Genomic DNA, 26,329 nt, shown 5'->3' with positions numbered 1-26,329 from the left:
AGGGCAATAAATTGCAATGTCCGTACTGTGAGACGCCTAAGACAGCGCTACAGGGAGACAAGAAGGACAGCTGATCATCCTCGCAGTGGCAGACCACGTGTAACAACTGCACAGGATCGGTACATCCAAACATCACACCTGCGGGACAGGTACAGGATGGCAACAACAACTGCCCGAGTTACACTAGGAACGCACAATCCCTCCATCAGTGCTCAGACTGTCTGCAATAGGCTGAGAGAGGCTGGACTGAGGGTTTGTAGGCCTTTTGTAAGGCAGGTCCTCACCAGAAACAACGTCGCCTATGGGCACAAACCCACCGTCGCTGGACCAGACAAGACTGGCAAAAAGTGCTCTTCACTGACTTTTGTCAGTTGCCTACCAGGGGTGATGGTCGGATTCACGTTTATCGTTGAAGGAATGAGCGTTACACCGAGGCCTGTACTCTGCAGCGGGATCGATTTGGAGGTGGAGGGTCCGTTATCGTGGTCTGGAGCGGCGTGTCACAGCAGGCAATCTCAACGCTGTGCGTTTCAGGGAAGACATCCTTCGCCCTCATGTGGTACCCGTCCTGCAGGCTCATCCTGACATGACCCTCCAGCATGACAATGCCACCAGCCATACTGCTCGTTCTGTGCATGATTTCCTGCAAGACAGGAATGTCAGTGTTCTGCCATGGCCAGCGAAGAGCCTGGATCTCATTCCCATTGAGCACATCTGGGACCTGTTGGATCGGAGGGTGAGGGCTAGGGCCATTCCCACTTGAAATGTCCGGGAACTTTCAGGTGCCTTGGTGGAAGAGTGGGGTAACATCTCACAGCAAGAACTGGCAAATCTAGTGCAGTCCACGAGGAGGAGATGCACTGCAGTACTTAATGCAGCTGGTGGCCACACCAGATACTGACTGTTACTTTTGACCCCCCCCCTTTGTTCAGGGACACATTATTCAATTTCTGTTAGTCACATGTCTGTGGAACTTGTTCCGTTTATGTCTCAGTTGTTGAATCTTGTTATGTTCATACAAATATTTACACATCAAGTTTGCTGAAAATAAACGCAGTGGACAGTGAGAGGACGTTTCTTTTTTTGCTGAGTTTAGTTTGTCACCATGTAGCCCATCTTGTTTGTCTCCAACACCAAGGTTGTTTTACATCCACAAATGATCAGAACTAAAACAACCAGATAATAATCTGTTTTACGTAATCAAAGCTGCTCAAAGTTTATCACGCAATGTGTATTTCGTACGATATTCAAATGAACCATGCTGAATATTCACGAGTCCGAATAGTAAAGATCTTCTGAAACCTTATCCTCTGGTTCGACTGGTACATAGAGCCTGGTAATACTGTGCAACAAAGTGGGACTTGAAAGGGGGTTGTAGTAGATGGGACTTAGAAAAATAAATGTTCTCTCTCATGAACCATATTCTTTTTGGGAAGCCCAATTGATTCTGAGTTCAGGCACACACATTTTAAAATGTGAAAACTATTTCTAAGATGCGTACTTTCAGATTTTCCAAACTCACCTGCGTTGCTCACACTTTGATGTCCACAATGTAGGGGGCAGGTTCTAAGGGTTATCCAAATGATGATGACGGACAGAGAGATCAGCCAATTATTACTGAGAGATCAGCCAATTAAAACCAGTGGTTGTTTCGAGACCCGTTCTGAGGTGCTGTAAAAATCAGACGGTTCGACAGAAAGCCGGCTGGTGGACAAAATGATGTGGTTCTTAACCCCACACTGAGACAAACCCCTTCCTCGCACTGTGGACATGTGACCAACTGATAGCTCCCTGCTCTGCTCTCACAAAAGCCCCAGGTGGTGTTTTCCCTTTCCCAGCAACACCTGATAAGCCCCAATTAGCAGTGTGTCTGTGTGTGCCTGCTGCTCCCCTCCCAGATAGCTGTTCCATTACCCACCTGCTGTCACTGCAGCACTCACAGCTACCCAGCTCCACTTTCTCCTGCTGCAGGGGAAACCAGTGAACCTAGACATCAGTGTTTGAGATACCTCAGACACAACATAGTCTTGTGTAACTGCACTCAGTCACATGGACACACGGAGACGTACATACATATACAGTACCCTGAGTGTTCAAAACATTAGGAACACTAATATTGAGTTGCACCCCCATTTGTCCCCAGAACTTCCTCAGTTCGTCGGGTCATGGACTACAAGGTGTCGAAAGCGTTCCACAGGGATCCTGACACATGTTGACTAACTTGTTTCAACTGGGACCTCACTGTTTCCTGCGCCAATGAGCTTGGAACAGACACAGCTGTATTTACACAACGGAGAAGTGTTCAGGTAGCATATTTCATGGGATCAGCCAGTGGTGGTTCTAGCTTGTATGGCTCCCAGGGCGAACCCCCCCTTCAGCAAAAAAAAATATTTTTATTCAGACATTTGGAACAACACAAATAAATAATAATAACATTTATAACTATATAAATATAAAAATATACACAAAAATAAGACTAATAAATATCAAAAAGAAGTAATAAAGACAAATAGAAACACATGTATTGATTTGGCACTCGAGCATCAATACATTACCCATCCCCCAACACTGTCAACCAAGAGTCAAGACTAAACCAATTCACCTTGGTGGTGTGCAGACTGGTTTTATATTATTCTTAATTCACACAAACCAGACAAAAATGCAACAATATGTCTGTGAAACTCTCTATTCACAGTATTATGAATTAATTGTTGTTTATTTGGTAGCATTTCGTAGTGTAACTGATTTGACTAATTGCATTAGTACTGTACAAAGTTAGAGGTGCGCTATTTGATAGATTCCCCTGCTTCCCCTACCTTGGGTTTCCAGTGGGAAGACCTGAGGTCAACCTACCCCCGCCCCCCTCCTCCCCATCTCCTACTTCTGAGTGGGAAACCCTCCCAGGCAGTAGCCTGCTTAGCTCACAAACTAGAATCAGGGCGCCCACTCCGACAAGGTTAATTGACCCATAGTCCCACACGGTGACATGATATCATTGACGTGACATGCAAATGAGCGATAGAAAACCAAATCACGCAAATGTCACCATTCCTAATTTTTATGTGCGGCCACCCAAGTGCCCCCCCGGCGGCTGCCCATGTTGCCTATACCTAAATCCGCCACTGGGATCAGTAATATGTTGCTATTTCACACAGAGGTTACTTAAGCTCAAGAAGGAGAGTGTTGGAAAGATTTTTCAAATATAGTGAGGAACTACGGTCATTCCCAATGAATGTACAACACTCTGTTGGCTTTCTGTGTGACGTGATGAAAAAAAACTACTTTGAGAAGCTCCGCAGCTCATAAGTTGTGGTGAGTTAAGACAATCAGAAATAGCCTACTATCAGACATTCCCAAATGGTAACTTTTATAGGCCTACATTTGCGCACAGGCCAGGTACTTCTACGTATGTTCAAGCTAAATATATAAACATAAAAAACAAGTCACATAATGAAACAATGAATGCGCACAAATTAAACGGGAAACAGAGAGCGTATTCTGGAGAGGGGACGCGCCTATAGTGCGTTTTTGCCACAAACCCATTCCCTTCTTGTGTAGACATTTTTAATTAGGGATGTCATTTATGAAAATACTAGGCTGTAGTGTGTAGACCACAACTCAATTCTTTTAGATGTAGGCCTACAACAGAAAACGCATGTGAAACATTAACACTACAACTCCCAAGGCAGGCAACCTGACTGTTTCCAGTTTTGTCATTCCAATATAAACCTTACACCTGACTCTTCCAAAACATTAGTGTATTTTACACTCTAGCAGTACTCGCAGACAAATGTCATAAAAGACTAAAACTTTCAGCATTTCATCCTAAAAGCACCATGACGCTCAAAATGACCATATCATATTTAACAGTAGAATAGAGGGGCATCGAGGAGTACCAATAGCCACCAGTCTAATAAATCCATTTAACTAGAAAAGCCTGGCCTCATAGAACACCCCTACGTGCCAATGTCATTTAGTTGTGTTTATGAAGGTGTTCAGTAACAGAATACAAAATGTTAATATTTGAAAGAACATAACATTTTTCATTAGTTTATGTTCCTGTAGGCTATATGTAAAAACAAAAAACCCCACTAAAAACACAGAATGGACCTCTGTAAGATGATATGGAAGAAGTGCCATTTGGTAAGCTTCTTGTTTCTTTGTTAATGAAAATACCCATCCCCATGCTGCGAAATGCATCTTGCTGTGTTGAGTTCATAATAATTATTATTATAGGTGTCGTTTCAATATAGTTTAGGTTTAGTTTGGACGGGCCTGGTGGGCAGGGAACTTGTCTTACAGTCAGAAAATACACTATCATCTTTTTTAGTATTTACAGTCTATGCGCTTCTGGATCTAGAAATACATTTCTGGCTGATTATAATTTGCATTTGGTGTCCTGATGTTTCATATGAGATATTTTAACATAATAAATGCATTTATTTAGCAATTAATGATTTATTATGGAATATTTAAACAATTGAAATATCATATGGTCAGAATGACGCTGAGTGTTAATGTTCACTGCCTGCCTGTGAAGTCAAAGACATTCTGCTGGCATGCGCAGTAATAAAGCTGCATTCTTTTGATCTTTCGGATCCATTTGGGTCCGATACAGACCTGACCCAATTTGGATCCGATTCTCTGACATATTTTGGGTCATATCTGGTCCACATTGGATCCGAATCGGATGGGGTATTGATTTTGCAAAAAATGTCAGATGGGAATTTCACAAATCCAATTCGATTTGGATCTAAATGTCCAGATGTGAGATGACCTCTACTTCACACTACCCCTCTATCACATTAAAGCTGTTGTATTAGCATCAAAACACCAGACAGATGCAATCTTACCTCTGTGGTAGAGTGATCTCTCTCCTCCTCCTAGCTAATCTCTCTCAGCCTTTTAGAGCAGCCAGAGTGTTATGGGTTATCATTATCCATCATAGTCCCACGCTGGGTAGGACCTCTCTCTGCTGTGATTGGATGCCTTGTCGGTTCCATTTTTGAGCATACTCGTTGAGAGCTCTGCTAGCTGTCAGGAGGATTGTTCCATTCTGCACTCCCTCCCCTTAACTCCTCCTCCCCCACCCCGGTCCCTGACCACAGGTTCTCACCCTTGACGCCAAGTGCCAATAGTGTCTCTGCGGTATCAAACACAAATGCAGTGAGATGGAGCATTAAAGATGTCAGTGCAGGAAGGAAGAGATTTATATCTCAGCAGGACCGTGAGACACAATGCAGTGTATAAAGTCAAGAAGCAATGGTGCTTGCAACATACATGATAACAGACGTACAACATACAGTGCCTTTGGAAAGTATTCAGACTCCTTGACTTTTTCCACATTTTGTCACGTTACAGCCTTATTCTAAAATGGACTAAATAAAAACAATTCCTCAGCAAAAACAGAAATATCTGATTTACGTAAGTATTCAGACCCTTTGCTATGAGACTCGAAATTGAGTTCAGGTGTTTCCTGTTTCCATTGATCATCCTTGAGATGTTTCTACAACTTGGAGTCCACCTGTGGTAAATTCAATTGATTGGACATGATTTGGAAAGGCATGTCAGAGAAGAAACCAAGCCATGAGGTCGAAGGAATTGTCCATAGAGCTACGAGACAGGATTGTGTCGAGGCACAGGTCTGGGGAAGGGTACCAACACATTTCTGCAGCATTGAAGGTTCCCAAGAACACAGAACACACATCATTCTTAAAAGGAAGAAGTTTGGAACCTTTCTGAGCAATCGGGGGAGAAGGGCCTTGGTCAGGAAGGCGATCAAGAACCCGATGGTGACTTTGAAAGAGCTCTACAGTTCATCCGTGGAGGTGGTTGTCCTTCTGGAAGGTTCTCCCATCTCTGCAGCACTCCACCAAATCAGGCCTTTATGGTAGAGTAACCAGATGGAAGCCACTCCTCACATGACAGCCCGCTTGGAGTTTGCCAAAAGGCACCTAAAGACTCTCAGACCATGAGAAACAAGATTCTCTGGTCTGATGAAACCAAGATCAAACTCTTTGGCCTGAATGCCAAGCGTTACATTTGGTGGAAACCTGGCACCATCCCTACGGTGAAGCATGGTGGTGGCATCATGCTGTGGGGATGTTTTTCAACAGCAGGGACTGTGAGACTAATCAGGATCGAGGCAAAGATGAACGAAGCAAAGTACAGAGATCCTTGATGAAAACCTGCTCCAGAGCGTTCAGGACCTCAGATTGGGGCGACGGTTCACCTTCCAACAGGACAACGAGCCTAAGCACACAGCCAAGACAATGCAGGATTGGATTCGGGACAAGTCTCTGAACGTCCTTGAGTGAACCAGCCAGAGCCCGGACTTGAACCTGATCGAACATCTCTGGAGAGACCTGAAAATAGCTGTGCAGGGACACTCCCCTTCCAACCTGACAGAGCTTGAAAGGATCTGCAGAGAAGAATGGGAGAAACTCGCCAAATACTGGTGTGCCAAGCATCATACCCAAGAAGACTCGAGGCTGTAATCGCTGAAAAAGGTGCTTCAACTAAGTACTGAGTAAAGGGTCTGAATACTTACAGTGGGGCAAAAAAGTATTTAGTCAGCCACCAATTGTGCAAGTTCTCCCACTTAAAAAATGAGAGAGGCCTGTAATTTTCATCATAGGTACACTTCAACTATGACAGACAAAATTAGAAAAAAAATCCAGAAAATCACATTGTAGGATTTTTAATGAATTTATTTGCAAATTATGGTGGAAAATAAGTATTTGGTCAATACTTATACTTACTTTTTAAGTGGGAGAACTTGCACAATTGGTGGCTGACTAAATACCTTTTTGCCCCACTGTATATGTGATTTCTGTTTTTTATATTTATTCAATAAACAAAAATGTCTACAAACCTGTTTTTGCTTTGACATTGGGGTATTGTATGTAGACTGATGAGGGAAAAACTTTTTTTCAAAGTCAATTTTAGCTGTAACCTAACAACATTTGGAAGCTACTGTACATCCTACATAGAGTATCTACATCAAGTATTGCCATGACGTGGTTTCTGTTGACCCCATTATAGACCTATAATCGATGCACACATAAACACACTATGGTATGGATCTATAAAACAAAGTCTACAGCCGCAGAGACTAAAAACACAACTCACTCAAAACCTCTTCCTGTCAGACAGACAAACGTTCGATTGGATAAGAGAGAGCTACGCTGAGGTCGGTTTATTTTTTGTTAGATCATTTTTTTTAAATCAGTAAAAATAAAAAATAAAAATATGCACTAAGCATTATGTGGGTTGAATGCTGTAACAAAGAATAAAACTAACACATGTCCATTGATGGTAGTGACTGCCCATTAACCATAATTTATTCACATTACTTTATTACAATATTTCAGTTGTGTATATTACAATTTGTTTTAGGCCTATTTGATGACTACATTATTTCATTGTAAGTCATTATCTCATCTCTATAGAGCTGACAAAGTAACATATTTTAGTTGTTCTTCAAAGTAAATAAGGCACATTTTATGACTGCTGAATACCAACAAACAAACTTAGATCATGTACACTACATGACCAAAAGTATGTGCTTGTCGAACATCTCATTCCAAAATAATTGGCATTCATATGCATACAAACTATTTGCATACAAATCTGTAGATGCTCTACAGACGATCAGTAACACTAACACGCATACCACCCTTTCGCAGACAGCTTTTTCCAAATCAGAATCAGACACCCCCTGGTCTCTACTGTACCTCAGTCACAGCTCATCCAGCTTCACACACAGACACCAGCTACACTCTCTTCTATAGCTACAAGTCATTACATAGTGGAAACGGCCAGGGAAGGACAAGCCCTCCACAGCACACTGACTAAACAGCCCCAGCCAGCCAGTTAGCCACACACTGAGCTTAGCTTCACAGTAGTGGGACTGCATTTGCTGGTGATAGCAGGTGGCAGCAGTGTGTCTCTGCTCTCTCTCCACATCCCTGAGCCCCAGGGCTCCATCCATGACATGAAGTGATTTCACAGCCATCACTGCAGCATTGATCACCCTCAGTCAGTTCCCAGGGCAAGGCAGAAGCAGAGCATTCAAGTTCACAGAACCAGCAGGACCAGGGGCAGAGGGGGCAGAAACACTATTTGGATAGTCTATCTGTAGATGCTCTACAGACAATCAGCAACATTTCAACTTATTATCTACTAACCCTAACCCTAGCTTTAACCATAAATAACCCTTATCCTAGCTAACCCTAGCCCTTATTCTAAACCTAACCCTAGCAAGCAGTCGCTTATCAACAGATAGTTTGTTGATAGTATGATCCTCTGTAGAGCATGTACAGATGGACCAAATAAAGTGTGACTTTAAAAACTCAGCTAGGTGAGTGGTCACAGAGCAGAAGAGACAGGAGCAGGACTCATCCTAAACCCTAACCGCGGTCACTGTATAGACAGATCGGTCTTTGAGTTCCATCTGCAGTCACAAACAGACGGGGGTTTTATCTCAGGGGGGTTCCATACGGAAAATACATACAACATTAACAACCCAATTGTGAGGCGTAAATGAAATAACACTAACTGCTACATTAACCCAGGGTAAGTCTTCAGGGCAACAGTCATGCAGTCGGTTGGTGGTATCAGTGATGATCTGTGAGTGAGTGACAGAGAGATTGCAGTGATCCTCCCCTGGCCTTCTTCCTGTCTGGTGTTATCTCCTCTAGATGGCTCAGTGTTGACAGGCAGGCTGATAACACCCACAACCACTCAGCCAGGGCTGAAACCCACACCAAGACAAAAAAAACACAAATAGCAACACTGAAACGACACACATGTGCTAGCGGACCAGACAGAGAGATACACACAGACACCTACAAAATGCCAAAAGAACAATACTATCACTCGCACAGACACACCAGCATAATCTTATCTATATGCATACCACTTTGACACGGATATTCACAACTGTTTAGAGCTCAATTTCCTAAACAAAGGAAATGGCTATGGTGAAATCTCCACGAGCAGTCTCTGGACAGTAGAGTGAGAGTGAATCACTTGGTCTGTCTGTGATTTGACCTTTGACATACAGTTCTGTAGCACTGGGCTTTGTGGAGCTGGCTACAACGTGAGCTGACTGATTGTGGGGGAGTGAAACTCAGGCTCAAGAGAGAAGAGGCTCTGTCGTTGAGAGACTTGCACTGTTCATATGACCAGCAGGCAGCTAAATTAAGAAAAAACAGAGAGTGGAGAAAGAGAGGAAGAGAGGCTGTTTCTGTGTCGCTCTGTGACTTGTATTGTAGAGAGGCCGGACGGACCAGAGATATGAGATGGAAGCCTGCAATATCTCAGTTTTAAGCTTTAAGAGGAATTCCACAGGGGACCTTAATGCACATTCGGAGAAAGATGAAAAAAAACATGCTGGAAAAATGTCTTTGTTGCTTGCTTTGTGTAAACTTGCCAAACCATGACCCAGACATACACATTCACATTCCTCTGGCTCTTCACTGGGACGTATTGTTTAGATTAGTTATAGTGAAATATTAGTCCAGTAATGATCATTGAATCAATATTTACATGAATGCGTTATCACTGCGTAGCTATAGTAGTACAGAGTCAGATAGGCATAACTTACACTGATGCAGAAATACATTCTGTTACTGTGACTAGACATCCACTTCTGTTTCTATGTTACAGAACTCTACATTTGCAGAGATGCTGACTACTTTCCCGGAAAGGCACACATGTTTTTTTTAGCTTCAAAGACAGAATGTGTCTTCCTCTCCCCCTTTGTCGTATGGTCTGGGGATTTCATCATTCTGTGAGGCTTGTTAAAATCTTGCTGAAGCTGGCAGATTATTTAGGAAGTGCAATTATTTTTTTTATTTTTTTTAACACTGAATGACGGGTAATCTTGTAATTAGGGATTAACCTTCCCCTCATCAGCAGATAACAGTTTGAGCACAGCCTCTTTTGGGGGTCTAATTTCTGTCTGCACAGTTCGGTCAAGAAGCAATGTTCACTTTCACTGGGTGTGTGCTTCATGCCAGGCATTCGTTCGCGCTTTCGCTCTCTCTCGGAACAAAGGGACAAGTGAAGAGGGGCATCGTGCAGCGGAGCCCCCCGGCAGCAATTGGTAACCCACATGATCGACAGCCCCCCCAATCTGCCCAACGGGAGGGGCAAGGCATCAGAGGGGGTGGCGCCTTTGAGGCAATTACTGTAATACATTCACCCTCAGACCATGCCTGTCAACCCCTGTCCCACGGGGCACACTGCCAAAATTATTCATATTCTTACGTCGCACTATTCTGCATATTTCTCTTTCATCCGGCGTCCTGATTTAAATGGACCACATTTCCCTCTCTCCGTGTTCCCCCTCCTCCTCTGGTATACTTTACACTTACCACAGAGATCAAAGCACAAGGGGACGAAGAGGTGATTAAAACCCCATCAGGAAGGGTTGATTTAGAACACATCTGGAGCAGACATGTTCTTATAGTTCCGTATTAAGGCCTCATTACTCCATATTCTATTTAAAGGAACCACTCTCTGTTTTGAGCCTGTTCATGAGTCTTATCAGCAGCACCATGCAGAAACTGTTTCAATTGGACACCCTGAGCCATCTTAACCCCACATCTTATCAACACTCATTTCACATGAAAAGTTCGCAACAACCTGAGCTGTTATGTTGCTCAAGAGATCACAGTAACTAGGTTTCCATCCAATTGGCGACAGATTTTCATGCGAATAGTCTAACATCAGCATAAAGAAAATGTGAATTTTCCCACCAGTTAGCGTGTTTCAACCAAACGGACTTGTTGCGGATAAAAATCAGTGCAATGACATTGTTTTTTGCTTGTACCAAATAAAAATCTAAAAAGTTAAATGGGTTTCCATTAAATTTTTCAACTCTACCGATAGTTTTGTCACAAAATGTTTTGTTAAATAGCAAATGTTCCTATTCTAGTCTTGGTCCGTGCACTCTAGCCAACAGCTCACAGATACAGTGAGGGTAGGGTAGCCTACATGATGAGATTATGGATAAGAGCGAGAATATTTTGTATTTGTCAAACGGCAGTCAAGCATCGATCATCAATCATGTCACCAGAATAAAACCCTCAATATTTATTGGAAAGGAGCATCAAGATCACGGTGCCCTTTCACCACCCTGTGAAGTTCACCATAACTTATTTCATCTGTAGCCTAATAAACAGAATGATTTCCCGAGTCGTAATGGAGGACCACACAACAAATCATTGCGTGACTCAGAGTTTACTTTGATATGATGGTTATTATATCAATATTTGTGCATAAAAGGTGTTTCCACCTCCATTTCACGCATTAATACATTTTACAGACACAAAAAGATCCCACCATGTCAAAGGAACAAATGATCTGTCTGCATTTAAAAAAAATTGTACCTACACTTGGTTTCCATCATAGCTGTCGTGATTTATTTTTATACAGTATGACCTTACTTGCATTAAAACTGTGGATGGAAACGTGGTTAGTATCACAAAGGAAGCGTGGTGGTAAAAGCTAACAGCATGCTAATGTTGTCACGACACTAAGACACGTACACACTAGTCACATTACTGGTAAACCACAGAGGTAAGGCTCGGAATATTTACACTCAGCCGGGAGGTCTGCTTGTCTCCATCCAGCTCTGAAACAGAAATGAATGTGAGCGCAAGGCACAGTAGAGTTTCAGCAGGACAAGTCAGTCTTGAACCAGTATCCTGGCCCGCACAGAGCAGTTCTGTTCTGCTGTTGGACCTGAACATAACCGGTTGGTCTGGATCAGAACCCTTTAGTTTGGAACAATGTGTTCCATTATGGGTCAGATATGGAACTAACAGCTGAGCTCAAGGGAGGATGAGGTGTGCTAGTTTCACGTTTCAGCAGTGCTGCTATTCTCACACATCTCTGTGTTGTTTAACACAGTGAGGTATTCCTAAAGGAATAGGCTTTGAATGCACATTCACCTTTTCTTTGTCCCGGCTCCCCGCTCCTATTCTGACCTGATGCTAGAACTTGGACTCCAACCCTACTCCGGTTCTATTCTATTGCCTGGCTAGGATACTGTGTGTAATGAGGGTTTGGGATCGCGCACAGCATCAGCATGCATGTGATCATGCATGTGTGTGTATGCATGTTAATGAATGTAAGCACTATAGAAGCGGATTCCAAATGCTTTGAGGCATCTCTGTATGTGTGTGCAATATTAGTTGTGTTTGTGTGTGTACACAAATTGGTGGTGAGGGTGCAAGCAGTGACTGTGACACTACAAACTGCATGCTTGTTCCTCTGATGTTCCTGTGGTCTTTCTATGCATCAATAACAGCAGACTGTCACAGGACAGAGAGCTGGGAGGCCACAATAGAGGCGAGGGGGATGGTGCCAATGAAAGAGATGAGAAATGTATAAAAAAATATGATATCATCTATAGGGGTGAACAGAGGGGGACAACGCAGTTCTGACTGCTTTCAGTCTCTATTTAGATGCTGCATTGAGGCCTGCATACAGACCTGTATTCAGAGCTTTGACGTCAGAAAAATACATGGTTGCCTAGTGAGAGAACACTCTCCACAAACATTCAACAAAGTTTTAGACAGGATGACATTTCCTTAAAAATACTAACAAGAGCTAGCCAATGTGTCTCCTGAAAAACAACAAGGATATTTCGACATCCAGAGACCTCCCGAGCACTGACATATAAGAGAGCCAATCCCCCCTGAGACTGGACACGAACTGAAGTACTCCTGTAACATACAGTTATAGTAGATGGTAGAAGCAGACCACATACAGAGGCAGAGTGAGCTGTATGGAAACAACCCAAGAGGTTACGTTTCAAGGCACCTGCACAAGTACAGTGAAATGGGGTAAGGGGGACAGGGATACTGGAGTGATGGAGGTAGATATGTATAGGGATTAGGGGACAGGGACACTGGAGTGATGGAGGTAGATATGTATAGGGGTAAGGGGACAGGGATACTAGAGTGATGGAGGTAGATATGTATAGGGGTAAGGTGACAGGGATACTAGAGTGATGGAGGTAGATATGTATAGGGGTAAGGTGACAGGGATACTGGGGTGATGGAGGTAGATATGTATAGGGGTAAGGTGACAGGGATACTAGAGTGATGGAGGTAGATATGTATAGGGGTAAGGTGACAGGGATACTAGAGTGATGGAGGTAGATATGTATAGGGGTAAGGTGACAGGGATACTGGAGTGATGGAGGTAGATATGTATAGGGGTAAGGTGACAGGGATACTAGAGTGATGGAGGTAGATATGTATAGGGGTAAGGTGACAGGGATACTGGGGTGATGGAGGTAGATATGTATAGGGGTAAGGGGACTAGGCAACAGGACATAAGATAAACAGAGTAGCAGCAGCTTGCATGTGAGTGGGTGTGCGGGTGTGTAGAGTCAGTATAAATGTTTGTGCATATTATGTGTGAGTGAGCGAATGATAGAGTGTTTGTGTGTGTGTGTTGGAGTGACAGTGGGTGTGTAGGGCTGTGAGTGTGCATAGACAGTGCAAATACTGAAATAAAAGGTAAATAAAGATACAAGTTAAACTCGGTCCGTGTAGCTATTTTGTTAGCTATTTATCAGTCGTATTGCTTGGGCATAGAAGCTGTTCAAGAGCATGTTGGTGTCAGACTTGATACTCCGGTACCTCTTGCCGTGCGGCAGCTGAGAAAATTGTTGTCATCAGATTTTCAATCCCAATGATAACTAACAATCAATAAGCTTTGACCGATCCCCGAGGTTTGTAAGACCCTGGGTTTAATAATAATTAGGCAAAAACTCAGCTTATGCAAAAGGTTCGTACAGTTTATTCACGAGAGCACTCTGAAGTCCATAATACAAATACATCCATTTTATAACTCACTCCCTATTTACGCACATACCTCCACACAAACAGTAGATATCCTATGCACATGCATACACGCGAACAGTAGGTGAGTTGTATCCATTGTTTATCACTACCAAGCCGACAGTTCCATTCCCCCGAGATTAGAGGAACCTTGAAAGGACTCCCTGTCCTATCGTAAGTTTCTCAGAGTTCTAGCCAGGTCGGGTCATGCATAGTTCAATTGTTCTCGGTATCTCCTTAGTCACACACACACTAACACATTTCTCTCCCTCACATGTCTCTACCGAACCTTACTGGACTTACATTTTATACTTTAATTATTCATTATACATGCTACATAAACTAATAATCACTAATAGTTACGTTTCAGGGTGGAATTCTTTAATCATTACCTTTAAGCATATAAATTCCCTTTGTCTATGGCTATTGTCTATGGCTTCGGTGGTTGGGATCTTTGATGATTTTCCAGGCCTTCTTTTCACACTTCCTAATATAGAGGTCCTGGATGGCAGAGAGCTCGGACCCAGTAATGTACTAGGCTGTCCGCACAACCCTCTGTAGCGCCATGCGATCGAGGATGGTGCTATTGCCATACCAAGCGGTGATGCAGCCATTCAATATCATCTCAATGATACACCTGTAGGACATTTTGAGGATGAGGGCCCATGCCAAACTTTTTCAACCTCCTGAGGTGGCAGAGGCGATGTTGCGCCTTCTTCACGACTGTGCGTTTGGACCATTTTAAGTCTTTAGTGATTTGGACAATGAGGAACTTAAAGCTGTCTACCTGCTCCACTGCCGGCCTGTCGATATGGATGGGGGCGTGGTCGACCCTGCCCCCCGTTTCCTGTAGTCCACGATGAGCTCCTTGGTCTTGCTGACATTGAGGGAGAGGTTGTTGCTCAAGCACCACACTGTCAAGTCACTGACCTCCTCCCTGTATGCCGACTCATCGTCGGCAGTCATCAGACCTACCACCATCGTGTCATCAGCAAACTGATAATGGTGTTGGAGTCATGCGTGACCGCATAGTCGTGGCTGAACCGGGAATACAGGAGGGGACTAAGCATACACCCCTGTGGGGCCCCTGCGTGAAGGGTCAGCGTAATGGAGGTGATGTTGCCTACCCTCCCCACCTGGGGTCTGCCCATCAGAAAGTCCAAGATCCAGTTGCAGAGAGAGGTGTTCAGACCCAGAGTCCTAAGCTTGGTGATGAGTTTGTAGAGGATAATAGTGTTGAACACTGAGCTGTAGCCAATGAACGGCATTCTCACATAGGTATTCCTCTTATCTAGAGTCATATATGGATCTGTTGGGGCAGGATGCCAATTGGAGTGGGTCTAGGGTTGCTGGGATGGTGGAGTTAGTGTGTGCCATAACCAGCCTCTCAAATGATTACAGAAGTGAGTGCTACAGTACGGTAATCATTGTGGCATGAAGCCTTAGAGTACTTAGGAACAGGGATGATTGTGGTCATCTTAAAACATGTGGGGAATTACAGACTGGGACAAAGAAAGATTGAAAATTACTGTGAATATGCCTGTCAGCTCTTCTGCGCATATTCTGAGAATGAACCCTGGAATACCGTCAGGGCCCGCGGACTTGAAGGTTTTGACCTGATTTAAAAGCCCTTCTCACGTTGGCCTCAGAGAGTGAGATCACCCAGTCCTCTGGGTCAGTGACGGCCCTCACACCCGGCTCGATGTTGCTGTTGTCAAAGCGTACATAACATGCATTGAGTTCATCTGGTAGAGAGGCATCGTTGAGCAGATCACTGTTGGGTCTTCCTTTGTAACCCGTAATAGACTGTAGCCCCTGCTCATGGGGCGGGTGTCGGAGCCTGTGTAATATGATTCCACCTTATTCCTATGTTGTCCTTTTGCTCGTTTGACTCTGCGGAAGTCATAGCGGGCCTTCTTGTAATTATTCCGGTCTTTGGCCGTAGCATCAGGGTAGTCTGCGCTAGCGCTGTGTGTGGTAGCCCTGCTCTTTAGTTTAGCGCCAACCTCAGTGTTAATCCAGGGCTTTTAATTGAGGAAGCAGCAAACCCTGACCGTGGGTACAACGTTGCCGATGCATTTTCTAATGAAGCCATTGACAGAGGTGGGAAGCTCATCGACGTTAATCGGTGGAGTCTCAGAACACATTCCAACCAGCGCTAGCAAAGCAGTCCTGAAGCATATCTTCTGATTCTGGTGACCATTTCTCAACAGAGCAAATCGCAGGTACTTCCTGTTTCAGCTTCCGCTTGTCAACAGGAAGCAAGAGTACGGAGTCATGATCTGATTTGATGAATGGCAGACGAGGGAGGACATTGTATGCTTTCTTATGGGTTGAATAGCAGTGGTCTAGGACTTTCTCCCCTAGTGGCGTTGGAGACGTGTTGATGGAAGTGGGACATCGCGTGTCTTAGTGATGTCGAATTAAAATCGCCGGAAACCAGAAAAGTGGCCGCTGGGTGTAGGGTTTCCTGCTTGTTTATAGCCTTGTACAGTTTGTTAAGCGCCAGTTTATTATTTTGATTGGCCTGAGGTGGTATGTATACAGCAGTCACAATAACAGCTGAAAAGATTTGGGAGTTTGGGGGGATTTTGGGCCATGCTACAACTATTTCACTGCCTTGCAACCTCTATTAAGGTACCTTGATGGAACAGTTGTATGTGTATACATTTGTGTATGTATGGTATAATATTATGAGCAGGTCTGACAGTACTCTGTCATGCTGTGGGGGTATGGTTTTGAGGGCAGTGAGAAAACGGCTACTTGACTTTGACCGGGAGCAGAGAGATGATCTCACAAGAGTTACAACATTTGACCTGTTGTCACGTTTGGTTGAGACAAACATCGTCCATTTCCAATAGATCCGCCAACTCCTATAAAGCATTCTGAACTGTTGCATGACCTCACTCCAGTTCAGTTACTCGTGGTGTGTGTTTTAATTTGTGCAGTTCACTTAAAATCCCATTTCAGTATGTCAGTCAGTTAATGAGAGGAAGTAGGCCAGCCAATACAGAGTCTGTCAGTCTGCCACATCCATCTTTATTCACAATCACACAGAGATGTATCTCCAATATGTTGTTAATGGAACAGACCTTCTTTCAGAGTTCTAAGTCTCAGTAAGCGGGTCCAACACTGCTCTAAGAACTTTAAATCTGAGAGGCCTGACTCCAACTCCTTGTCTCCCTCCTTCTCCCTGTGGGGGGTTGAAGAAGCACAGCTTTTCTTCCAGCTGCACAAACAAAGCCAGCTCAGAATAACAATGGCTGCCAGAATGGAGGGATGAGGAGGGAGGGGGGGGGGTTCCAAACCACACATCTCCATGTGTACCTGCTCCAACGTCACTGAAACATGACCACTGGCTGGGATTGACCAGACACCAGGAATCCACAATCTGACCACATTGATTAACCATGCTCCCTCCCTACTGTAAATCACAGTAGAATAGTGTTCCTCCTCTGTACAGTTTTCAAAGTGTTGTCGCCTTCTTCGAAAGCCACAAAACCAAAATGAAAATGTTGAGGTGGTTTGTTACTGTTTCATGTGCCATGGATGAAAGATCCAATACGGCAATCCAATAACCTTTCTTAGCCTAATTACTTAGACTGGCAGAAAGTTTCTCTAAGTATATGGGTGGTCCACAGTGAAGTTAACAATACTGTATGATACAGACATGCCTTTACCACAACTGTGAAGGATGATTTGAACCAAATCCCTTTAATGATATGTCAGGCATGCTGGTATGTTGGTGAGGGTATTAGGGTGTGTAGCCATGGATACGTTTATGGTTAAGTGACTAGAGAAGACGGGATATGTAACAGGACCTTTTAAAGCTGTTGGATTTGGATAAGGAGTTTAAACATCATCCTGGACTGAAATACACCAAACCTTTCCCTCCTCCAAATGTCTGCTCAACTAAATATTTATAAAGTATTCCTGAGGGCACGTCTGTGTTAGACAGATTATGTTTTGATATAGTTTCATGTGTCTGTGTAAGATGTTGGGAATGGGGGAAAAAAGCAGAGCAGGCCATATATTTCCTGATCGGAGGCACTCCCAGTTCTTGGCTGTGTATCAGAAAGCTACATGTTGTCAGCTGTTTGTTGCAGCTTGTACTTCTGCAGCCTGCGAACAGAAGGCACTTATTTTGCTACAGCTGCCACACCCAGGAAAAGTGTTTTTCAGGCTAGTGGAGATTCTCATTTAGGCAAAAGACCGTCCTCTCATTGACTTCTCCTTCCTCTCCCCTCCATGACCCGGTAAAACCAATAATTAGTCGAGTGTCAATTCGTTAGTAGGCGGACGAAAGAGGATGCTCCCCTCCTCGATTACCAACTTCGACAGAGGATGCACAAGAGTTTCCACACCACAGGAGGTTGGTGGCACCTTAATTGGGAAGGATGCAATAGTAATGGCTGGAGGGGAATGGTCTCAAATACATCAAACACATGGTTTCCATGTGTTGGTTGCCATTCCATTCGCCCGTCCTCCCCTCAGCAGCCACTGATCCTCACGGCAGGTAGCGCAGAAGTGTTTGAATACCCGCCACACCCCCTTTGAATCAGCTGATGTTTTCCCGAGGGAGAAGAGCATGCACACATTTAACAACGATGTGCTACTCATCCTTTTATCTAGAAAATGTATTGCACTAACTACATTTGTTTTGATCACTTTCTACATTTATTTGGGGATCCACCCCTGTAAAGGCATTACACACATTGACTGTGATACATTTTTAGTCAGTGCTGCAGCTCTTATCTGTAAGTAATGGATTGACTCGTGACCGTTTCCTTTTAACCCTGCCTGTTCAAGCCAGAACATTGTTCCCTTCTCTGATCTTTCCGATGTTCGTACCCCTTTAGAAATGGCTGACTAAAGTAAAGTGGTTGTGTGTAGTAGACAACGAGAGCCTTCGGCGTCCCTAAGGACAAAGCCTTCTCACTGCTCGTATTAGCGGCCTCGCTCTCCCAGGATTGGAGCTGAAACATGAGCATCCTTTAGGGACGACCCCACCCACATCTCCCTCCGACTTCAACCCCCATGTGACCCGGCTTCCGACCTGGCCAAGAAATAATCCCACACATCCAGTTCCCACTGCTGAATTATCATCCATTTATTTATCCATCTGTTTACTTTCTACATTGGTTTATTTATTCGTCCATTGATTTGACTTGCATTTCCCACGCGCTACTTCTCCTCGGAGTCTTCCTCCATTCAGTAGGCTTTGGTGACCCTGGGGCTCACGGGATCTTTAACAGTAAGTCTGCCTGGTTACACTGTGTGGATGCTGCTGTCATGTCCGGCTGGTTACACTGTGTGGATGCTGCTGTCATGTCCGCCTGGTTACACTGTGTGGATGCTGCTGTCATGTCCGCCTGGTTACACTGTGTGGATGCTGCTGTCATGTCCGGCTGGTTACACTGTGTGGATGCTGCTGTCATGTCCGGCTGGTTACACTGTGTGGATGCTGCTGTCATGTCCGCCTGGTTACACTGTGTGGATGCTGCTGTCATGTCTGCCTGGTTACACTGTGTGGATGCTGCTGTCATGTCTGCCTGGTTACACTGTGTGGATGCTGCTGTCATGTCCGCCTGGTTACACGGTGTGGATGCTGCTGTCATGTCCGCCTGGTTACACTGTGTGGATGCTGCTGTCATGTCCGGCTGGTTACACTGTGTGGATGCTGCTGTCATGTCCGCCTGGTTACACTGTGTGGATGCTGCTGTCATGTCTGCCTGGTTACACTGTGTGGATGCTGCTGTCATGTCTGCCTGGTTACACTGTGTGGATGCTGCTGTCATGTCCGCCTGGTTACACGGTGTGGATGCTGCTGTCATGTCCGCCTGGTTACACTGTGTGGATGCTGCTGTCATGTCCGCCTGGTTACACTGTGTGGATGCTGCTGTCATGTCCGCCTGGTTACACTGTGTGGATGCTGCTGTCATGTCCGCCTGGTTACACTGTGTGGATGCTGCTGTCATGTCCGCCTGGTTACACTGTGTGGATGCTGCTGTCATGTCCGCCTGGTTACACTGTGTGGATGCTGCTGTCATGTCCGCCTGGTTACACTGTGTGGATGCTGCTGTCATGTCCGCCTGGTTACACGGTGTGGATGCTGCTGTCATGTCTGCCTGGTTACACGGTGTGGATGCTGCTGTCATGTCCGCCTGGTTACACTGTGTGGATGCTGCTGTCATGTCTGCCTGGTTACACTGTGTGGATGCTGCTGTCATGTCTGCCTGGTTACACTGTGTGGATGCTGCTGTCATGTCTGCCTGGTTACACGGTGTGGATGCTGCTGTCATGTCTGCCTGGTTACACGGTGTGGATGCTGCTGTCATGTCTGCCTGGTTACACGGTGTGGATGCTGCTGTCATGTCTGCCTGGTTACACGGTGTGGATGCTGCTGTCATGTCTGCCTGGTTACACTGTGTGGATGCTGCTGTCATGTCTGCCTGGTTACACGGTGTGGATGCTGCTGTCATGTCTGCCTGGTTACACGGTGTGGATGCTGCTGTCATGTCTGCCTGGTTACACGGTGTGGATGCTGCTGTCATGTCTTCCTGGTTACACGGTGTGGATGCTGCTGTCATGTCTGCCTGGTTACACTGTGTGGATGCTGCTGTCATGTCTGCCTGGTTACACTGTGTGGATGCTGCTGTCATGTCTGCCTGGTTACACGGTGTGGATGCTGCTGTCATGTCTGCCTGGTTACACGGTGTGGATGCTGCTGTCATGTCTTCCTGGTTACACTGTGTGGATGCTGCTGTCATGTCTGCCTGGTTACACGGTGTGGATGCTGCTGTCATGTCTGCCTGGTTACACGGTGTGGATGCTGCTGTCATGTCTTCCTGGTTACACGGTGTGGATGCTGCTGTCATGTCTTCCTGGTTACACGGTGTGGATGCTGCTGTCATGTCTGCCTGGTTACACTGTGTGGATGCTGCTGTCATGTCGGCCTGGTTACACTGTGTGGATGCTGCTGTCATGTCTTCCTGGTTACACGGTGTGGATGCTGCTGTCATGTCGGCCTGGTTACACGGTGTGGATGCTGCTGTCATGTCTGCCTGGTTACACGGTGTGGATGCTGCTGTCATGTCTTCCTGGTTACACGGTGTGGATGCTGCTGTCATGTCTGCCTGGTTACACTGTGTGGATGCTGCTGTCATGTCTGCCTGGTTACACGGTGTGGATGCTGCTGTCATGTCTTCCTGGTTACACGGTGTGGATGCTGCTGTCATGTCTGCCTGGTTACACTGTGTGGATGCTGCTGTCATGTCGGCCTGGTTACACTGTGTGGATGCTGCTGTCATGTCTTCCTGGTTACACGGTGTGGATGCTGCTGTCATGTCTGCCTGGTTACATGGTGTGGATGCTGCTGTCATGTCTTCCTGGTTACACGGTGTGGATGCTGCTGTCATGTCTGCCTGGTTACACGGTGTGGATGCTGCTGTCATGTCGGCCTGGTTACACTGTGTGGATGCTGCTGTCATGTCGGCCTGGTTACACTGTGTGGATGCTGCTGTCATGTCTGCCTGGTTACACTGTGTGGATGCTGCTGTCATGTCTGCCTGGTTACACTGTGTGGATGCTGCTGTCATGTCCGCCTGGTTACACTGTGTGGATGCTGCTGTCATGTCCGCCTGGTTACACTGTGTGGATGCTGCTGTCATGTCCGCCTGGTTACACTGTGTGGATGCTGCTGTCATGTCCGCCTGGTTACACTGTGTGGATGCTGCTGTCATGTCCGCCTGGTTACACTGTGTGGATGCTGCTGTCATGTCTGCCTGGTTACACTGTGTGGATGCTGCTGTCATGTCCGCCTGGTTACACTGTGTGGATGGTTGACTGTTGGTGTGTTGGAGCTGTTAACAGCAGCACTCCAGGACTCTGTCACTTGGGCCAGAGATGAGAGTGTGAAGTGAACATGTGTGAAGAGGGTTGGCAGAGGTCAGTTGTGGCGGCGGCGTGGCGGGTTTTGTTCTAGTGTAATGAGCCGTGAGGTCACATGGTCGCAAAGCAGACGGCCAGTTGCCTGGATCAGGTTATATCTATCTCCAGCCTGTCGGCCAGCCCCCGGTAGCACAGGCGTCCCATCCACACCCGAAACAACCCATACCACTCCCACAACATCCCCATCTCACACCTGATATTCTTCTCCACCTACATACACTGAGTACACCAAACATTAAGAACACCTCCCCACAGAACAGCCTCAATTTGCCGGGGCATGGACTCTACAAGGTGTCGAAAGCATTCCACAGGGATGCTGGCCCATGTTGACTCTAATGCTTCCCACAGTTGTGTCAAGTTGGCTGGATGTCCTTTGGGTGGTGGACCATTCTTGATACACACAGGAAACTGTTGACTGTGAAAAACCCAGCAGTGTTGTAGTTCTTGACACAAACCAGTGTGCCTGGCACATACTACCATACCCTGGTCAAAGGCACTTCAATCTTGTGTCTTGCCCATTCACTCTCTGAATGGCACACATACACAATCCATGTCTCAACTGTCTCAAGGCTGAAAAATCCTTCTTTAACCCGTCTCCTCCCCTTCATCTACACTGATTGAAGTGGATTTAACAAGTGACATCAATAAGGGATCACAGCTTTCACCTGGATTCCCCTGGTCAGTCTTGGAAGGAGTAGGTGTTCATAATGTTTTGTACACTCAGTGTATGTCCCTCTCCCACCCGCCACCCCTCTCAAATTATGTTATCATGGAGAAATGTTTGCTTGTCTTTATTTGGTGCTTTTTGTCTGTAGTGGCTCCCATGTGCATCTGAGCATTCAGTTAGTTTAGCACTCTGTTGCCATTGGTTAAGCATGAGCTAATGTCATCAGGAGCTTTTAACATTTTAGAGAGGCTTAATGACGAGCACACTGAAGAGAGGGAGCTGAGGAGAGAGAGAGAGAGAGAGAGAGCTGAGGAGAGAGAGAGAGAGAGAGAGAGCTGAGGAGAGAGAGAGAGAGAGAGCTGAGGAGAGAGAGAGAGAGAGAGCTGAGGAGAGAGAGAGAGAGAGCTGAGGAGAGAGAGAGAGAGAGCGAGAGAGAGCTGAGGAGAGAGAGAGAGAGAGAGAGAGAGAGCTGAGGAGAGAGAGAGAGAGCTGAGGAGAGCGAGAGAAAGCTGAGGAGAGAGAATGATGGATGGGTGTTTTTATCAGGGTAATAAAACACTAGTTCCTCCTCCTTATCAGCTTATCTCTGTGTTTCACTTACCCGTGAATAGATTACCGACACCCTCATTCTGTGTGGGTGTGTCTGTGTAAGGTGTTTTTGTGTAATGCTATTCTTTCAAAGAGCAGAAACGTGCAGGGTGCGTTATGCTTTTCATTGTCAGTGTGACCCAAAACTGTGCTCCTAACAAACACTATTTCATTCATCTTGGCCAAGGTGCAGAAAGGTCATAAACGCACAACACAGCAGTCACCTAAATCCATACAACCCAGACAATTATGACATATCCTGTTCCACACATCTTAATATTCAACACACTGAACTGTACTGTCAAGCAGTGTCAGAGGAAGGCCCTAAAAACTGTCAAAGACTCCAGCCACCCAAGTCATAGACTGTTCTCTCTGCTATTTAACCAAATATCTACATTGAACCTTTTTGCACTCTCTTTTGACTCATCACATAAACAGTAGCAGCAGTGTATTATCTATCCTGTTGCCTAGCCACTTTACCCCTACCTATAATACATATCTACCTCAATTACCTCGTACCCCTGCACCTCAACTCTGTACTGGTACCCAGTGTAGATAGCCAAGTTATCGTTACTCATTGTCTATTATTTCCTTGTGTTATCATTTTTTTATGTTTCTCTCTTCATTGTTGGAAAGGGCCGTAGAATACACCTGTAGTTCACAAAGCATGTGACAAATAAACTTTGATTTGATTTTGTAGTCAGTTAATAAGACCTCAGCATAGGATACATGTACAGTATGACAGATAGGTTAGCCTAATGTAATGGTTTGTGAAAGTGTGCAGCAAGTAGGTCAAGGCTTTTACAATAGAATTATGAACAGTTTCTTTATCTTCTAAGATAAAACTGAACAGTGTTGCTAAAAATATATTAGCCTTTATTCATTTTGGAACTCTTGAAAACATGTTAGAATGGAAATCAGGTTTAATCCACCAGGCGCAGGGGACCCCGATCCCGCGAATGCCCACCAAGCAGCTGTGCTCCGGTGAGATGGTATAATGGAGCCTTTTGTTTTATTAAAACATCCTTTCAGGACAATGCGCCCTTTACAGTGACGGATGAGCGGACCTCGACAACACCCGAGGTGGGAACAGCGGGTCTTGGAACAGCTACAAGACGTATAGGAGCCCCCTGCGAAGCTAAAGCCAGGGGACCACAGCCCCACCCCCCTCGACAAACTACAATACAGATAGAGCAGCAGTGGATCCGCCAGCAGCGGGCACGGTGGCTTGTTAATATTTAATGGATCATGTTACTCATTAAACACAACGTTCCAAAACATCTGTTATTCTCGGAGAATAAAAACAATACATTTATTGACGGATAATTTTCTGGTTGTTTGATTAACCATATAATTTAGAACCTTGAGGAACACTGAGGTATCACCCAAGACACCCATAAACTTCTCTTAGAATTTGTGTGTGGTTTCCTTTTACGTTATATACTGTGTATATATTAGATAACCTCTCAACACGTTTGACTGGATCCAGGTAATCATTCATGCTGCCCAATTCTAATATCATTAAGGTTAATTAAACAATCCTGTGTGATTAGACGTCAGTGGTTGCCACTAAATACGTGCAATTGGTCTTTGGGTAGGTTAATATAAAATAATAAGCTATATCTTCCCAAAGTGGGCGAAGTTCATAACCGCCCTCGTGTGTTGCAGACTCGCTACACATTGTTCATTGATTGATAGTTTCTTTGTTTTTCAATGACGGCACGTTTAGAGTGTACACTCGCCACAATTGTACAATTTGGCTGGTAGGTATACACATGAAACCACTTACCCCATGGGCGAAGCCGGCGGGTGCAGAAAAACCAAAGTAGGCCGATGTAGTTGTGGTTGTTCTCGACAAAGTTGTATCATGTGGCTACCTATCTCCAAATCAAATGCATTTTCAAAAGTTCACTTGATTTGTGAGCGCTGTCTTCTTCTGGGTCGAGAGTAATGATGACAATCAAAAGTTCGGGTGACGACTGGACAGTGTTGCTCGTCTGGTCATAGGTAAATCCATAGCTGGAAGTACTCTACCTCAAAAAAATGTAATACTGCGAAGACTGAATGAATCCCAATACAAAATATTTCAAAGACAATGCCTGAGACTTTTCGTTAGGCTCATACTTTCTCCTTTGTTGCTCTATTCCCAGTGTCCGTGTGGTGGAACACAGCTTCACAGGCTATGGAACAACAGGGAGGCGCGCACACATTACGCGCCGGTCACACACATATTTCCCAACTCAAAACCACTGTCGAAACGTCCTACTACAGAATATGAACACCAGTCCCGTTTTTCGGCTAATGGTTTTCACTTATAATGTTCAGATAAACCCTCTACCTTTATCCATAGTCACTAATTAGACTTACATGATAACAGATAGCAGCATTTTCATTGTGAGTTTTTCTCTGTCCAGTGTACAAATGAGGTCCAGATGTTTTAGTCTTTAATCTTCCACCACCTCACTTCCGGAGCCCTCGCGCTCCCTGGATGAACATGAGTCCAGTGCTTCTCCAAATCTAAACTAGCCTGAAACTACAGTACTAGAAATACTGTCTCTGGCATAGAGGCTATTAATATACTGAAGAATTTCAGTGTTTCCCGTACATTTTTTTAAATTAGATTTTACTATAAGGGAAGGTTTTTTGGGGGAAATGCATCTACATTTCCACTTTGATATGTCTCATAGCAAAACATGTAAATAAGCGTTGAGTCAGTTGTTCATGTTGACTCATTCTTGTTTTTGTTTTTAATCAATACATCAAGGCATTTGGTCTGCTGTCAGTCAAGAAGGTAGGCGAGAGGTGAGTGTGGGCATGTTCTGTCAGTCATTATCAAGCCAGAAGTCTAGCCTAGTTACTGTACCGTGATACAGAGTGACATCAATGTAATGGTGTTGTATACGGCAGACCAGAGACCACATGACACATTACACACATCTTGGTGGCAAATGAAACTAGGCAATGAAACGCACACAGATGAAACATAAAGTCCATAAACTGTCTGCTTTCTCTCCCTGTGTTGGTGAGTGAGTTGAGAGTGAATAGAGCTGCATAGTAAGAGGAGACAGGCAGTGATTGGGCAACCCCCCACCCACCAACTGTAGTCATCCTTCCTACCTTTCTTCCTTCCACCTCTCCTCCTCCACCAGCTGCGTGGGAGGTGTTCTCTCAGAAGCGGGGAAATTGTGAAAAAATCTTGAATAGAAACACACTGTATATTTGGGAGAAATCAAAAAGAGACTCAAAGTTAACGTTCTGT

The 26,329-nt window shown here is 45.0% G+C and overlaps 2 protein-coding genes across 4 annotated transcripts in view; both read right to left on the bottom strand.

Moving 5' to 3' along the window:
• The window catches only part of LOC139565249 (DNA (cytosine-5)-methyltransferase 1-like), a 75,494-nt gene extending 50,498 nt beyond the window's left edge, over positions 1 to 24,996 (bottom strand). For both annotated transcript variants that reach the window (XM_071385422.1, XM_071385423.1), the window contains exon 1: positions 24,860 to 24,996. In XM_071385422.1, coding sequence (XP_071241523.1) covers positions 24,860 to 24,939 — 80 coding nt within the window. In that variant the 5' untranslated portion in view covers positions 24,940 to 24,996. The remainder of the gene's footprint in view (positions 1 to 24,859) is intronic.
• The window catches only part of LOC139565250 (sphingosine 1-phosphate receptor 2-like), a 35,961-nt gene extending 10,962 nt beyond the window's left edge, over positions 1 to 24,999 (bottom strand). The window contains exon 1 of one of the 2 annotated variants that reach the window (XM_071385427.1): positions 24,860 to 24,999. The gene's annotated coding sequence lies outside the window, so the exon portion shown is untranslated. Of the gene's footprint in view, positions 1 to 8,572; positions 8,636 to 24,859 lie in introns of those variants that run through there. The other variant, XM_071385428.1, reaches the window with a different exon arrangement.
• Between the last annotated feature and the right edge of the window lie 1,330 nt (positions 25,000 to 26,329).

Source organism: Salvelinus alpinus, chromosome 36, assembly GCF_045679555.1.
Source record: "Salvelinus alpinus chromosome 36, SLU_Salpinus.1, whole genome shotgun sequence".
Taxonomy (NCBI): Eukaryota; Metazoa; Chordata; class Actinopteri; order Salmoniformes; family Salmonidae; genus Salvelinus; species Salvelinus alpinus.
The sequence above is the reverse complement of the archived record's forward strand: the minus strand, read 5'-3'. Positions and strand labels throughout refer to the sequence as shown.